The sequence below is a fragment of the Cucumis melo genome, chromosome 11 (assembly GCF_025177605.1).
Source record: "Cucumis melo cultivar AY chromosome 11, USDA_Cmelo_AY_1.0, whole genome shotgun sequence".
In the NCBI taxonomy this organism is placed as follows: domain Eukaryota; kingdom Viridiplantae; phylum Streptophyta; class Magnoliopsida; order Cucurbitales; family Cucurbitaceae; genus Cucumis; species Cucumis melo.
Genome location: NC_066867.1, coordinates 33599497 through 33616354, shown reverse-complemented (window position 1 = coordinate 33616354; position 16858 = coordinate 33599497). Strand labels below are relative to the sequence as shown.

Sequence of the window (16858 nt, the reverse complement as noted above, 5' to 3'; positions counted from 1 at the left end):
TTCTCACGCCCCCCAGCTGGGAACCACCCTCTAATTTTAAATTTTAAAATCCCATCGATGCTCCCCCCCTAATATAGTTATTATCGAGAGGGGAGGGGAACATACACTTCTATCACAATCTATTTCTTCTTTCTTTTTTATAACATATCTCATATGCTCTCCATTTCTTAAATAGTTTCCATCCATCCATCCATCCATCCATCATAGGAGAAATTTTAGAAAGTATAATTAATTGATTTGAGTTGAGAGTGAAAGGGAGAGAGATAAGGGGTTGGATTTTGTGAAATATGCTATTGTGTTTAGTGTAGAAACCAAAAAGAGAGAGAGAGTGTGTGTGTGTGTAGGCAGAAGTCAGTGTAAAACGTGCAAATTCAGGTGTTGCCTTTTTCCCCTCTCAAGTTTACTTCTTACTCAACCCCTAATTTTATTAATTCCATTAAATAAAATCCCTTCTTCTTTTTTCTTCTTTTTAATCCCTTTTTGGTATATTATGAATTGACCCAACAACTACTTTCCATTCCATTGCTTTATAACCTTCTTTCCTATTCCTTTTTTCTTATTATTTTTCTATAACAATAATTTTGGCTATTCTATACATTTCTTTCAAATATTTGGATAATTGTCTATTAAAATATTCTTATTCTAAGTAGGGTTGTCTTCCGAACGAAACAATCAAAATAGATGCTTTAAGCTAACAGAGGCCAAATTCACTTTAGAAATTTAGAACAATAAGACTAATCGTTTGAGAACTGGGATGACGCACTGTGTGGCACCATGGACACGCAAATTATGCTCTTACCAAATAAGATATAATACAAAACATCAAGCAACTCTCCACATCTTACATCTTAGCTCGCTTGTCTAAGCTAAGCTAACAAATAAGGGAAACTTTTGTATTATACATTCCGTATAAACACATGCCCTCAAACGAGCTTACTAAAAGAACAACATTGAAAAGATAAATGATCTTTAAGAGAACGACGTTGAAAATGTATATGATCTCTAGACTTGATATCATCAATTCACAAAACGGTAGTCACCAAGGATATCAAAACACCATTGTCTAACATGATTGCAAGTCTGTAAATGATTTCGAATTACTAGTCAAGAAATGGACGAATGTTCCAAAATATTACTACAAAACTAAAGGAGACTAGCCCATGGACACCATAGAATGAAAAATCCTCAAACATGGGCTATAAGAATGATAAGAGGGACAAGTAACACTATCCCCCGATTAATTTGAACTCTAGTTGCATTCGTATAGATTAACCAACCATCAATAATTAGAATAATGAGAAATTATACAAAGTTTTTTTCTTATTTATTTATTTATATTTTAAAGTTTTTTTTAAAAATATAAAAACTCAAACAATTAAATATAAATAAAAATAAAAAAGAGGAAAAAACATGGATGGTCATGTTGTGAAAGAAAAATGTCAGTTAGGCATATATTTATATAATTATTTTGATAGTTAGAAGGACATTGAAATTCCAAATCATATATTATATCTACATAAAACAATGATGAAAATTAAAAATGTGGATAACTGAGACATCACATGCTTTTGGTCAATAATTCATTAAATATTAACACTTGACCTTATACATTCTTTAATCATTTAATCAAACGATATGTCATATCATATGAAAAATATACAAAATAATGCCACTATACTAATACACAAAAATAAACAGAGTCAAAGAAAAATGATAGAGACATTCTATTTGAACTTAATTAATAAACTAAATTAGATATACTATTATTTCCAAACTCTGGCCTCATAATTAATTATGCTATTTTCTATTAATCCTTTTTTTCTTTAATCAATCAGGGCATTAAAACTTAGGACAGTGTAATGTAATGTGAGTTATATGTAACTATCTATAAACAAAATGTAGCTTCGTGAACGGAATCTAACAATAATGAACTAAAAAACAATTTATTATACTCAGAGCTCAACCAAAAAGAAAAAATATTACTGCAAACTGTGTAGCAAAGAGACTACAACATGTGGGACTCACAGTATACATCACACCTCTAATTAATTAATTTTTTTTTTTTTTTTTTTTTTTACAAAATCCTATGGGGTTTTTATTTTTTTACTCTTTCTCTCCAAAATAAATAATAATAATAATAACATATAATTAAACAAAAAAAAAAAAAAAAGGAACAGTTGGTATGTAATTTTGAAGGGAAAAAAATAAAGAGGTTTTAGTGTTAGGGATTGAGTGGGAACAAAAGGAGTGTAAGGAAAGAAACAAAGAAATCAATAAATGTGGTATGAAGTAATTTCACTTTCAACTTCAACAAACCTACAAAAACACCACAATCACTTTGATGCAAAATAGGCTGTGTAATTTCTATTTTGTTCTCATTTTAAATCAAATGCACACACACCAATCCACTTACATTACAACTCTATGTGTAATATACATTTGGCATACCCAAAAACAATACTAAAAGTGCCATAACTATACTAACTGACCAAACAAATATCCAATTTCCAATATTCATTTATTCTATGTTGATATAAATAAAAGTTCATTATGTGAATTCTCATTTAATTAATTATAAACAAAACAAGTATGTGTCGATTATATATTGACATATAATATATAATTGAGTAAATAAAAGATAGAGAACTTTATGAACTTCGTCGGAAGCTAGTCATTAAATGCTGGTCCAAAATTTAAAAGAGGAGCATGTTCGAAAATAATCGGCTATAAATAACCCATCACCTCTCCTACACTACTTTGTAACATGGTTTATGTTCTCTGATTATATCTCTACATCTTCAAACTTAAACCAAGCATTTTTTAAGACTCCTCAAGTTCGTTATCTCAACATCACTCAAGATGACCTTTTCAATCTTTTGTCCTAATTTAACTAAGAACAAACTCAATCCTTTTCACGTGGGGCATCTTTACTATTTAACAGAACCCTAAATGTATGTAACAGTAACAATAGAAACAGATACCTTAAAGATATCGTAGAACATATATCTTAAAAACAATCTAAATTATCCCCACTGTATGACCACAGTTTTAAGAAGAATTTAATAATAATAATAATAATAATAAATAAATAAATAAATAAATAAGCACTGTGTTGTTGTGTTGAAAGTACCGAAGGATCCAACTTTCTCATCAAACGTGAGAAATAGACAAGTGATTCAGATCAAACATTATCTAATAAGAGAACTCCAGATCGCCATAGATAATAGATTACATTTATTCGACGTGATCGAGAAAAGATGCATCTACAAGCTAATTTTTCACAAGTTATTCTTCCGCAACAAATTCACATCGTAGGGAATAACCTTACAAGATTTATGCAAACTTTCCCAATTCGAATACATAAAACAACATGAAAATCACTACAAGTTGAAGAGCGAAAAAAGTATACGAAAGAATTTAAAGCAACGATACAAACCCGGTTGATATTTCACAATTCCTACCTGTCACAATGCTCACCAACAAACATAACTACAATGGCTTGGCTCCACCGTTTTCCTGGACACTGTTTACAGGGGTCGAAGAAGAACTGCTCCTTCTGGAGTGACTAGATTGCCCGGTGATCGTCCGCCCCATAAACCTTCCAGCTTTCGAGAGACCACTGCCAACAGCACCAAGCCCAGTTCCAACAATGCCAACGCCAGTGCCAATGCCGCTACTGACCATACCCACTCCAGTGCCCACACCAGACCCAACAAAAGATGCTGCTCCCTCCAGGGCATCCATTGTGCTACCTAAAACTCCCTCCTCCTTCAGCTTCCTTCTCTCTTCAAGGATCCTCTTCTCTTCTTCCAGAGCTTGTAACTGCTCCTCCTTGTTAAACTCATGGTAATGAACCTGTACAACAACCCAAATAAAAATACCTTTTTTAGTTCAACAAGTGGAGGGGGAATTTAAACCTCTAACCTCTTAGTATAGAATATATGTCTATGCTTTGGTTGATAAATAAATAAAATACCTTCATAGACTATAGTACCTTGGCAGCTTAATATGTGGAGTTGTTTTCGCTTAATATGTGGAGTTGTTTTCGCTTAATATGTGGAGTTGTTTTCAAAAACTTCGAAGAAAGATCTTACAAACAATATTTGATGCACAACTATTCACAAGTTTAACTATTGAAATTGTTTTTAATGATAGGCCACGGAAGAACAAAATAAGTACAAACAATGGAAATAGTTAACGGAATCCATCTTTGTTGAAGTAATGAACCTACCTTGATCGTAAGAGTTCCTCGATCTTTCTTGTCTTTCACTTTCAGTGTGTTAAGTGATGCGAGCAATCGCAACTCAACCTCCTTATTGACCTCTCCTTGAAGATCAATCAGAGGTAATTTCGCTATGCCCAGTTGCTTATCTTGACCAATGTCCTTATCATAAACCTGTTCAAAGTGCAAACAAAATAGCATGAATTCCTGCATTGACCTTCCTGTTAATGGGGGGAACGGAAGATAGAAGGGTTTAACTGTTGTCAATACAAAAAAAAGAAAAACATGAATTCATGCAGCTGGTTCGGGTTATAAGCTGTTATGACATATGCAGGGAAATGAGGTTTCTATCCAATTTTTCCGTTCTCTTTACCATTTTGGAGTGGAAGAGATGTAAAGGGTGAGAAGCTTAAAAAACTTGCCAATGTCATGGAAGTGCAGAGCCAGACATCAAATACTTGAGGAATGCAAATTCAAGCAAGTATCGTGTATATTTTTAAATTCAGCCTTTTTGCATGTCGTGTGAAATTCTCAGACTAAAAGCTACCAAAATGGCAAATTACAATAAAATAATTTGCCAAAAGTCAAGCATTATTTAGCCTCAAACACCAAGTAATGAACTTCAGAATGACTGGTGTGGATAGATGCTTCCAAAGACATAAACCCATTTAGTGCAAAACATAAAGAGAGAAATTGAAAACGTGCCCGTTAACTAAATAACAGAAAAGGAGGACAAGTGATTCAGAACCTCGAAGATAATAGATTGCGTCTCCTTGTCCTCCACAATAAAGTCAAGTTCCTCGTTCCAAACAGGGTTTAGGTTGTTCTCAACTGTTTTTGTTTTGAGTTTAAATAGTGGGCGAACATGCGCAACAACATATGGATCGGATTTTCCTATCATTTCCATGTTCTTCAAGTTGTTAGCTTTCACCACAGTCACAGTAAGCTTTCCTTGTGGTTTAAGCTCTAACTCGCTGCAAATTAATTGAGAGACAGAAAACAATTCCTCAGGAAGCAATGACAGAAACCAAATAATATCATTCCAAAGAGACAAATAACGTAACCTTATATCAACAGGTATGCCACCAATTTGAAGGACAATCCTATGAGGCCATTTGAGCATATCAGTAACGATTGTGTTCACGGTATCCTGCAACACGTGGTGTAAGCAAATAAAAGACGTAAAATGCCAAAACAAGCGACAAAGATATAAACAAAATTTCTTCTAAATTTGAATAACTAAGTAACTTACATCAATCATATCAGAAATTCCAGGAATAGCAGTTAGGCTTCCACCAACAGCCTTGAGATTATATAAAATTTTTGGCTCCGGCTGAGTGAAAACAGAAAAATACTAAGTAGCATTTCTCAAAGTTCAGTGACTTTGAACAACCAAACATTTAAGCCATACACTCTCATTAAGACTTTTAAATTTTAACTAGCAGTAAAATTAAACAAACCATCAATGATTTTAACAATATAAATGCCATATCAAAGGGTACCTCAGCAAGCAAGGCGACAACAACAGCAGAAATACATGGTATCTCTTCAGCTAGTTGAAAAATAACCCGAATAACTGTAAAAACTTGAAGGTCCTTCAGCTGTAGCATAATATATATATAATATTGGTCAAATAAATACTGTCTATCTCAAAGCACATTAGGTAAGAAAAACTACAGTATACACATTTAGTAACTTATATCATGCACTACCTGAATAGGTATTGAAGCAACAAGGGCGGCTTCAACAGCTAAAATGATACTTGGGTCTCCACCCCATCGAAAATCAATATCCATCGTGATCTGACCTTTTTTTAGACTCTGAACACGTATACCTGCCACAAACAAGGAAAATCCAATACCCAAATCTTATTTTAGAACATTTTGACTTCAAGACTTGGGTAATGACAAGCATTTCATGGACTGCACAAATGAAGATAAGGGAGCTGAAAGAGAAGGAGCCAACAACATTAGTTGAAGGAATGGGAGCTGTAGGCATGCCAATGTAAGTTTTAACTATCGTCTCTTTCCAAGGATTTGGGTGAGGAATCCCCAAATGGCAATTAAAGAAAAATGGGATGCCATTCACAATAATTAAAAATCCATCAGATTTTATTTAACATAAGGTATATGTTAATCTGGTTGACATAAAGGACTAGCTCTCATCATATTTTGAAGCAAACAATATATCGGCCAAAATTTGAACGTGTCGTAACTACCAACAGAATGGAAGTAATCAGGGATCAAAGATAATTAGAACCATACCTTCAATTTTAGGCGCCACTGAGCCAAGAGATAATTTGCTGAACTTTAATGAAGTAATTCCTGTGGGTTTATACTCTTCCAGCAGAGGCTCAACAGATTCCTTTATGACCAATTCTGCTGCCTGCAATTAGGCAGACATATTAAACTCAAAAGAATATGGGGTCATCTTAAAATGCAGGATCATTGACAGTTTTTCTTTTTCTTTTCTTTTCTTGGAGAAACATAACTTCATTATTAAAAAAACAGGATTGCAAAAGAAGGGATGATCAACACTCAACAGTTTTCAATAAAAGTGGGGAAAAAACATCGAGTAATAAAGCAACAAAAATCTTTTATTTATACAAGTAATAATGAATATTGATTGTTTCTTGAAATCTTATGGAAAGTTGAGAGGTAAGCCAGAGAGGGTAAAATATAAATCACATTTACACAAAAACGTGCTGTGACCTTAACGTCGGGATCTTAGACAAGATGTACAAGTAGGAAATTCATAAATAAAATTTTAACATTGCAAATGTAGCAAAGAAACTTACATCTGCAACAAACGGCCACATTTTGCTGAGTAACTTGTTAAGCCATTTCACCTAAAATGATAGAGCAAAGATATAATTAAAGTGCAATTTCAATATAGTAGACATGGTTAATGTAGATAACAAACAAAAACAAAAGTGATTAAAGCATTATAATCAACAACGAAAGAAAAGGGACATGATAAAGCATTCTTACAACAACGGATGAAAAAAGAAGCATAAAAAGAAAATAAACCTGTTCATAAACTGGGAAGGAGATCCATTCAGGAAAGTTATCCCCACATAACTTCTTTAAATCATCTCTACTGAGAGAACCAAGAATTTTCATATCAGCAGCCTGTGCAATGAAATAAACAGCAAACATGATCTCAGAAAACAACGAACTGGCCAGACTTCATATATTTACCATAACTCGTATAAAAAACAAAATCAGTCCGGAATCTACAGTCGATACTCAAAACATCTCATTGCCAATCGAATTGCATTGCCTTTCACTAACCACATTTATAAACTTACACATAGTTTTCTAAAAGAACCTATCAGTTATTTATTAAAAATTCGTAGAGAACTACAACCTCCCAAGAAGCCCCAAACAATCACTTTCACTAAAAAAATTTCACAAGAGCTATCAAAGAAGAAGAAATGAAGAACACCGTTGCAACAAAGATCCAATCAAGTCCAGCATATAAAGGAAGGAGGTTCCCATTCCCTTTATAATAATAATTATGAACTGATAACTGTGTATGTCAAGAAATTCGTCAAATAAGAAACAAATTTAGCCAGCCAGAATTCTAAGTATCTACAAAATATATAATAACCGTACCCAAACATCAAATCCAACAAAAAGAGACCTACATAATGAACCAAAATTAACACGAGTTTGAGCAAGATAAGCTGAGGAAACTCCAAAAAAACATCCTAAAAGACCCAAAAGAAACAACTTAAGTACCTTCGCAACTCTTTTGGTGCTTCTGTGCCTCATCATGTGCTGCCACCCAGCCATCAATGCAATCCCAAAGATAACCCCCATAAAGATCCCAGAAATCAGCCCCATTTTCGCAAAATTCTCACCCCCAACTCCGGAAAGAAATAAAAGAACTACAAGGGGACAGAAACAATCAGATCGATCGTAGAACAGAACAATACAAATTGCAACAAAGAACGAAACCCACGAACAAAATTACAAGGAGAATGGAATTGGAAGAAGGAGAAGGAGAAGCAGAAACAGAAGGCGGGTCACTGAGCTTCGCGCGTTTGAGTGAAGAAAAAGGGAAGCAGATTCCTGAGAGAAGGGAAAACGGAATTGGGTCGCCCTCGCACCGTTTCGAAATGGAAAATTATAAAATTCTAACAATCAACCCCTTTCTCTCTCTGTATTCTCTAGAAACGTAAAGGTTTTGATGGCTTTTCTGAAACGGTTGATTTGTTTCTTCAAATGGGTCGATGATTTTTAAGAGAGAGATTAGAGGGAGAGTGGACGTTGGTAACAATGTCATCAAGTCGTGACCATGGGAATTGATGAATTGGGGAAAATGGTAGGACACAGCCCAATATCTTCACCGTCTAAGCATTTAATTCAAACTCCCCATGTTCGTCTTCCATTCCATTTTGCAAAAACGTACAAAAAGTAGAAAAATCTTCCATCCTCTCTTCTCTCTCTCAATAATTCTTTTCCATCTTGTTTTAGTATTGAATTAAAGGATGGTTCATCGTGTGGTGCATGTTTGATAAGTGTTACATCATTGACAATCATATGTGTAACAAAAATTAGTCTATTTCATAACATTACATTCAATTTATCAGTTTCTAATTTATTTTTTTTAAGTTATTATTTTAGTTTAAAAAAAAAAAAAAGCATATAAACTATAGGGTCAAGATTTAATTCAAAGAGATCATAACAATTCAAGCAAAATATGATGATACTAGAACTAGTCGTAAAATGAGTGACGATATTAGTGGTAGTCATGAAAATAAATACGTGCACATATACCTCCCTTCATTCTTTTCTTTTCGTGTAAGCAAATTAATATATGCATATATACATTGTTTTCTTTTCAAATATGGTGTAAATCTAAATTTCAACAATCTCTTATTCTTATTGATTTAGAACACATGTCTTGTCTTATCTCAGTTGTAGCTTAAATTATAATAACACATATGTATACTATTTAATTACGATTCACATGATTTATACGTGTTTTTTAGTGTTTGAAAATAATGGTACATTCGAGAAAATCAAAATCTAAAGAACAAAAAAATGTCAACAACATATTAGATATTAATTCCAAAGTTCAACACTTCAGTAGACATGTTTTTTATGGTTTAGAGGCATATTAGAAACTAAATTAAAAGCTCGTGAGTTGTTAGAAAAGTTAAAAGTGTACGAACATTAAACTAATGAAGTCTAATGACTAGACTTATAATTTAACAATCTTAGGAGAAAATATATTTTTTATTAAAAAATTTATATCTAATTTATATTTGATAGTTATATTTTAAAACGTTACAATCTTATTCTTGAAGTTGGTAAGTTTGATTTTAATTCAACTTATTAGTAAAAATTGTTTCAAGGCTAAATTATATAAAACGTGCTAAAAATTTGAACTTTACGTAAGAAATGTTCATAAACTTTCAAACATTAACAAAAAATCCTTAAACTTTAAAATATTATTAAAAAATATAATAATTATTAGTCTTCAATTTAAACCGTGAACATTTTGTTTTAAAAAACACCTTTAAAGTTTCGATAGTTTTTTTAAAAGTAAACCTAAACTTAAAAAAATTGAAACGTTTTAAAACTTTTTGTAAGTTGAAAGTTACTTTTCAAAGTTTAGGAATATTTTGTACACAAGATTTAAAGTTTAGGGAGATTTTCGAACAATTTAACCTAATTTCATTGTTTGGTTTTGTAAAATATAAATAAATGATAAAAATAAGATAAAGTAAAAATATTAACAAAAATAGGCGTAAAATATGTAACTAAGTTCAATTTCAATTTCCAACCGTATGGCACCACATCTTACGATAGCATCTCACCTATCGTACGGTTGGTAATGATTCTCATGTAGAATTTATAAAATTTTTGTCATTATTTATTAAAATAATATCATTTTAGAAAATTACGGATTTTGCAGTAAAGAAACGAATAAAGATATAATTTATTCAATAAACAAAATGAAAAAAACCCTAAATAGTATTTCCTCTTCATCCTGGCTGCATCAGCTGCATCAGTACTGATCAAAACACCATCTTTTCGTTTCTCCCCTTTTCCTTCCTCTTCAATCTTCATATCTCCTTCCAACCCACGATCCCACGCCCTCTCCCCCGTACTCTCATCCCATTTCCACCGCTCTCTCGCTCAAGATTTCCCGTTAAAGCTTCACCGCCATTCCATTGATTCCTTCTCCATTTTCTGGGTAAGTTTTATGATCGCATTTGAGGTTTCCTCTTCTTTTAAACTGTGTTCTTATATCTGCTGCTCTCACTCTTCAAGTTCAACTGATTACTGGGAGGCTGTTGACTACACTTTTTGTACTTGTTTTGAAGCTATGATTGTTAAGGATATGGATTGTTTTAGTTTATTTACGCTCAAATTTGTAGTTTCCGTATTGAACTAATGCCATTTTTTTGAGCTATAATTTTCTGCCAATAAAGGGTGCATTCCTTCGATGGAAATTTCCTAAGACTTTTAGAGTTGAGAGCCAAATTCTTCTTTTCCAAGCTTTCTGTATCAAAACGGGAGCCACCATTTTTTGCAGCTTACTATCAAGAGAAGGTCCTTAAGATTGTCTATGGTGTTGGAAACTAAATCTTTCATCTTTCTATGAGCTTAATAAGAGAAACTCTTGATCTCTTCTAGGCCTTGAGGTGGGCGCTTACTTTTGGAGAAAAGAGAGGGAAAAAAAATGTGTTAACAAATTTTGACATTTTATTGTTGAGTAATTTTTATATCAGTGAGCGCCCAAAAGCTATGCGAGTGTTGATTTCATTTCCGTCTTGCTATCCTGATAATTTCAAGTTGCAGTTTATATATGTTCCCTGATACTTTCTCTTGGATGTTTGATTATTTTATGAAATCTTTTGTTTCTCTGAATAAAGAGTGTCTGATTATTTTATATAGTCGAGGTATCTTATGGATGGACAAGAGAACATACTTGAGGCCATATATGAAGCCGATGAGTTTGAAAATGATGATGTTGAAATGGCCGATGTGGAAGAAGGAGAGTTCATTGACGCCAATATCAATATAGAGAAAAGCAGTTTTACAGATGTTCAAGCACCAAGTACAGATCAGAGAAGTAAAAATCGTAAACGTCGGACAAAGAAAAAGAAGAACAAAAGAAAGTCAAGCGAGCCAGGTTCAAATGGCACTGATATAAACAGGTTACGTGGAATCTTCTGATCATGTTGTTTATGCAATTGCATGGAAAAAGAAGCAATATTGCAAGCTTTCTCGAGATGCGTTTTTTGTTTGGAAATCCATTTTAGTTTTGTCGAGTAAATGTAGATTTAATAGAAGGAGTTTTTACTCTGGTTGCTATGTTATTATGCTGATTTCTGTGTTCTCTCAGGTTTGTGTTGGATGCGTGCAGACGTTTGAAAGAGAAAAAGTCATACATGGTGTACACTGCTGTAGGTTGTCTTGGAGTCTCCGCATTAAGCGAACTTATCAAAGAGGTATTATGATTTTCTTGTAACCTGATAAAACAATATTTTGTTTGATTGAGTGATAAAAAATTCTGACCTATCCATTAGTATTATTTTGAAAACTTCCCTTCTGTTTTTTAAAGTTCTATTTGAAAGTGAATTGAATTGACCAGCCATTAACTAACCAAACCAACATAATTGAGTTTCATCTGTTTTCCCTTTTGGTTTACATTCAGCCCCCTAATGAGTAGACCCACGAAATATTTTGGAAATTGTTCTTTCTGTTGGGAAACCCTAGCCGGCCGTTTTCTTTTCTTCTTCTTTATCTATCATCTTCTTAATCCAAATCGATGTATCCGAAAACCATCTACTCTCTCTCTTCTTTAATCTTGTTCTGAGCTTGTTCTTGATCTTGATTCTATTCCTTATTCCGACGAGTGCACGTCGAAATAGGGAAGGCTGTGTTAACCCTGGGGAAAAACTGGCATCTTGATCGACACCATGGTCGTGCCGAAATTGCTTTCAAGGCAGTGGTTTGTCATAGCATAACAATTCCTTTTGACATCTTATTAACAACAATTCACTTCAGACTCCAGTACGTATCATACCACACAGCCACTCTTCATATTTAATCAGTATTATTTCCTACCCTTGCAGATTCTGTTGCTGAAGTCACTTTGCTCCTTTTAACCTTGTTCTGAGCTGTGAACCACCATTGCTGGACTACTACATCTGTGCTATATAAGTTGATGTTATTATCCCAGGATATATTGGTTACAATCTCTGTAAGATCTTTGTACTTTATTACAAAAAAACCTTTAGTATTGATCGCAATTTACAATCCATCTTTTCCACCCACTTCCCTGAAAATACTACTCCACCTGATTATTTTCACTGAATCTGGACTTCGTCGAAATGCTCTTGGAAGTTTTAACATGTACTTTTAACTGGAATACCCAAACTAAATTTGCAGCTCAGTTGTGCATGTCCTATCATACTTCTCATCTTGAGGTTTGAGATTTGCTTTCAATTGAGCTCTTGAAAATCTGTTAACTTTTAAAAATTTGTAACCGTTTATCAAATTCTTTTATGCAGAAGCCCTTGCCTTGCTTTGCCCCTTTGAGTTACTGATGATGCTTAACTAGAGATAGGCTGCATACTTAATCAATGGTCGATTTTGCTTGTAATTGTTTTAGCGTTTTTCTTCTTTTACAATACAACACCGTATGATCTGCACAAGTTGACATGTCGGAATACCAGGTAAATGCAGTTCAGGCTTGTGGAGGTCAGATGACCGCAGATGGCAGGCGCTTTCGGACAGGAGGTGGCATATTATGGAGCATCATCAAAACCCGGGAACCAAATGCCTATAAAGAGATAATGAAACGAGCAAAAGAGTTTGAGGTAATTAACAAGACCCTCGTGACATACTTTATAACTCGAAAAACCTTTACATGTTTGTTCCTTTATTCTTATCAAATGTACGTGCTCTTCTTATGTAAGCCACATAAAAAAAATATTATCAATATTACTGGAGGACACTTCTAAAATTTTTCATTGTGAAGACAAACTTTTTCATCTTTTCAAATCTTTGATCTTATTCAAAGTGGCCTCAGTTTCCTAAGCCTGTTGCTAACACTTCAAATTGCTGAGCTTATTCACTTTCTGTTTTCTTCGTTTTTTTCTTTTAGATTTTAATTGTATGTTGAAGAATGCGTACATGTACTTTTGAAGTATTGTGAAATACTTTTGAAGTATTGTGAACTTCTTCGGCTCACGGTATAAGAAGTTAGGCTTAGGCATAAGATTGTTGTTTTCTAGTCATGGGACGCTCAAACTCCTTTGGCCAACCTAGGTTTAGAGTTCACAACCCCATTTTGGCCAAAGGTTTAGAGTTCACAACCCCATTTTCCCAACTCCTTGCGGCAAGCACCCCTTCTGATGTTAGAAATTAGAATAGAAAATACGTTGAAGTGAAGTTCTGTATGATCCTATCATGAAGTTGTTCCTTTATTAGTTAATTCGTATTATACATATTTTTGTTTTCTTCATGATGGTGCAGAAACAATTTAAGCAACCAAATATTAGAAGGGAGGCTAGAGAAACTGAGAAAGAAAGTTCTCAAAAGGTTCCTCACCTTTTCTCTGAAGGGGGGTCTTCTAGAAATCTGCCAGACCACGTCCAAAGCTTTACTTCAGAGCTGAATCGATCTAAAGAATCAAATTCCGAAGAAAAACGGTCTTCTATTCACGATAGATTAAGAGTACCAATTTCATATGACGATGACCTCCTTCAAGAAAATCCGAAAGAGGAAGATACAACTCTACTGTAGATAGATTTTCCCATATTTTTGAACAATTACTGTTGGTTTTTAGTTCTTGTCTAACTAAATCAACAGTTTTTACCTCCAAAAAATGAGGCTGAGGCAGAAGAATGTTCTATAAGCTGAGTTTGTTCCTTTTAATTTCAGTTATTTTTTGTTTTAGGCTGCTTTGGTTGAGTGTCTGCTTGTTAGGGTGAGGATGGAATTAGCCACATGGAAACAAATTGGTTTATTGGTTGTAAATGGAAAAAGTTTTTGCAATGTTCCTCGTACTCTGCTGTCATTTGAAGCGATTTGATAGAGAAGAAATTTAAAAATATTGTCTTCAGAGAAAAAAAAAAAGTTTCTTTAAGCAGTCTTAAAAAATGGTAATTTTGTCATCATATTTATCCTTGGCTGCCTCTAGATGTAGGGGAAATTGATATTGTTGGAAGTAGGCGAATGTTGAATAAAGGTTGTATTGCAAATCACACACTTCCACATTAATCACTAGCTAAAGTTCCCAAATTGAAGCTTTGAAATTGTTACAATTAGTTATTTTTACATTGCAAAATTTACAATTATTTCTAAACTACTTAAAAAATCTATCAATAACAATTTAGAGCCACCATCTTCATTTAAAAAAATTCATTTCAAAACCTTCTTATATTTATATTCTCTTAAAAAATTGTTGAATATATTTATAAATGAAGTTAAATTTCATAGTCTATCAGGAGGGATAGACATTAATAGACATCTATAAACATCTATGAATAATATTTGTAAATATTTCAATGTATTTTGTTATATTTGAAAACAACCATCATCTCTTATTGACCATTAAAGTGGAGAGTAAAAAGAAATTGTTGTACTAAGCATATTAAAAATAGATATAATTTAGAACTAATTGTACTTTAGAATGCCTATAAACCTTAGAAATCTTAATACAATAGTAGATGCAAGTTTTAAATGTAAGTAGAAGGTAGGAGGTAGCTATATTCTCATTTTGGATTATTCCTTCCTATTGTAGGCTTCTCAACTTCTTCAATAATGTGGGATTATAGTACTTTTGAACTTTACTTAGAATAATCTTTTGGTCCCATTCCCTACATGACGTTGGACAATAATAACTAGCAATGTGTAGATGATATTAATGAATGAAGTAGAGGTATAACATAAACCAAACAATGTCCAAAAATCAATCTCTACCAAACACCATTAAAATTACAAAACTGCCATACAAAGGACTTAGAGATGTTATCGAATCTGACCTCCTTCATCTAAAAGACGGCAGCAACGGCATCATCGCCATGAAGAAGAAGAAGAAGAACAAATCTCGGCGTAAGTTGGCGACGCTTTTGAAGCCCCCGTTCTTCTTCGTCTCAGGAATCGTAAACGGAGGTGTTTGACTCGATTCCGAATCCGGCGGCGTCGCGTATGGAGGTGGAGGCGGCTGATTCAGGCTCGGCGGCAAACCGAGGCCGGTATTCACCTGGATCTCGAAGGCCATACCTCGTTGGCATTGAACTCCATCATCGGCGTCGGAGAAGAAATAGTTCGGGCCTTTGATGGTCAGCGGCACTGGAATCACCAATGGCTTGTTGAAGTTTGAATCGCCGCCGTAGTATTGAACCGTGTCGTTGTCGGAGGCGTCATCGAAGGAACAGCTATTGAATGTCGTCAAGTTGTAGGTCTGGATCACGGTCTGATTCGAATTCGTTCTGAAGACTGCAATTAACAAGATAAGCGAAACAATGAACGTGAATTTCCAAGTTAATTGATTGATGAGAAAGAACGACAATCCGAATTTCGAATTCAGATTGCGAAATATAAACCTAGAATTTGAGCACAGATCTTAACTAACGAAGAGAAAATAGCAGAAAATCGACGGTTTGCTTGATCAAATAAACCGATCGAAAACTCATTTTCTTGAATCGTAGAGAAACAATGCACGGTTACATAGAAATTTCTGAAGCTGGAAGACGATTACAAAATAAGATTCGGACAAATTTCTTCGAATATAGCCATCTATATTGCCAATCTTTCCACTTTACTTTCCCAAGAACAAACAAACATTGACAGGGAGGAGACTTCAGAGAGTAGTCAACCATCAGAAATGAGTAATGGACACAATCTAAAGAAAAAGAAGAGATTGAACTTACTGAGGAAGTCGCCGAGGTTGAAAGTCTGAGATGCAGCCCAAGAGGAGTAATTGGTAGTGGAAATGTTATTGGTGGCATTGAAGAACCAACCTGCGGGGCCACCAACGGTGTGATTAGTATAAGCAGTCGGAGGAGTTTGAGATGCCACCATGGTGATCAGGAGAGCGAAGAACGCCGAGAATGCTGCGGTCTCCGCCGCCATGGATCTTGGAGTGTCCAAAGGTGAGAAATGATATAGCTGTGATGAGAAATTTCTCAACGACGACTTTGAGACCTCTTTTATTTGAACGGAAAGAAAAGGTTCTCTTTTTGTAGGGGAACATGAAAAGGAATAATTTATTCAATTTCAATTTTCAATTACCGAAAAAAAAAAAAAGAAACCAAAATGTTCAAAGGTGTATTTAAATTAATTAAGTGTTAGGATTTAAAAAATATATATATTTTTTGTTACTAATTAATTGTGACTTTGATGTGTAAAATAATATTTGTTTGGATCAAATCTATTTTGATATAAATTTATGGGAAATACTAAAAGAAATCTTGACAAATTACTTCATAAACTCTATAATTGTCTATATTATATGTTGTAATAGTTTTAATATATTTTTATTTTTAAAAATGTATTTTATGGTTTTTATTTCACGCTTGTAAATAAAATTATAGAAAAAAATATATAGATCATCACATATCTCATTTTTTGTTTTTTGTTTTGAATTAATTTTGTTATCCTA

The 16858-nt window shown here is 33.8% G+C and overlaps 3 protein-coding genes across 3 annotated transcripts; 1 reads left to right on the top strand and 2 right to left on the bottom strand.

The window, feature by feature from the left end:
- Positions 1–3217: 3217 nt before the first annotated feature.
- LOC103499038 (calcium-dependent lipid-binding protein) lies at positions 3218–8719 on the bottom strand. The gene is made up of 12 exons (XM_008461915.3): positions 8201–8719; positions 7966–8114; positions 7252–7353; positions 7020–7070; positions 6487–6607; positions 5935–6056; positions 5725–5823; positions 5475–5555; positions 5287–5372; positions 4971–5196; positions 4232–4396; positions 3218–3855 (listed from the first exon to the last, which is right to left on the bottom strand). The coding sequence occupies exons 2-12, from the start codon at positions 8068–8070 to the stop codon at positions 3490–3492; spliced, it is 1524 nt and encodes a 507-aa protein (XP_008460137.1). The 5' UTR covers positions 8071–8114; positions 8201–8719; the 3' UTR covers positions 3218–3489.
- Positions 8720–10200: 1481 nt separating this feature from the next.
- LOC103499036 (uncharacterized) lies at positions 10201–14258 on the top strand. Its single transcript, XM_008461913.3, has 5 exons — positions 10201–10432; positions 11137–11399; positions 11588–11693; positions 12924–13067; positions 13726–14258. The coding sequence occupies exons 2-5, from the start codon at positions 11149–11151 to the stop codon at positions 13993–13995; spliced, it is 771 nt and encodes a 256-aa protein (XP_008460135.1). The 5' UTR covers positions 10201–10432; positions 11137–11148; the 3' UTR covers positions 13996–14258.
- An 834-nt stretch (positions 14259–15092) lies between these two features.
- LOC103499035 (blue copper protein-like) lies at positions 15093–16488 on the bottom strand. Its single transcript, XM_008461912.3, has 2 exons — positions 16128–16488; positions 15093–15693 (listed from the first exon to the last, which is right to left on the bottom strand). The coding sequence occupies exons 1-2, from the start codon at positions 16327–16329 to the stop codon at positions 15242–15244; spliced, it is 654 nt and encodes a 217-aa protein (XP_008460134.1). The 5' UTR covers positions 16330–16488; the 3' UTR covers positions 15093–15241.
- Between the last annotated feature and the right edge of the window lie 370 nt (positions 16489–16858).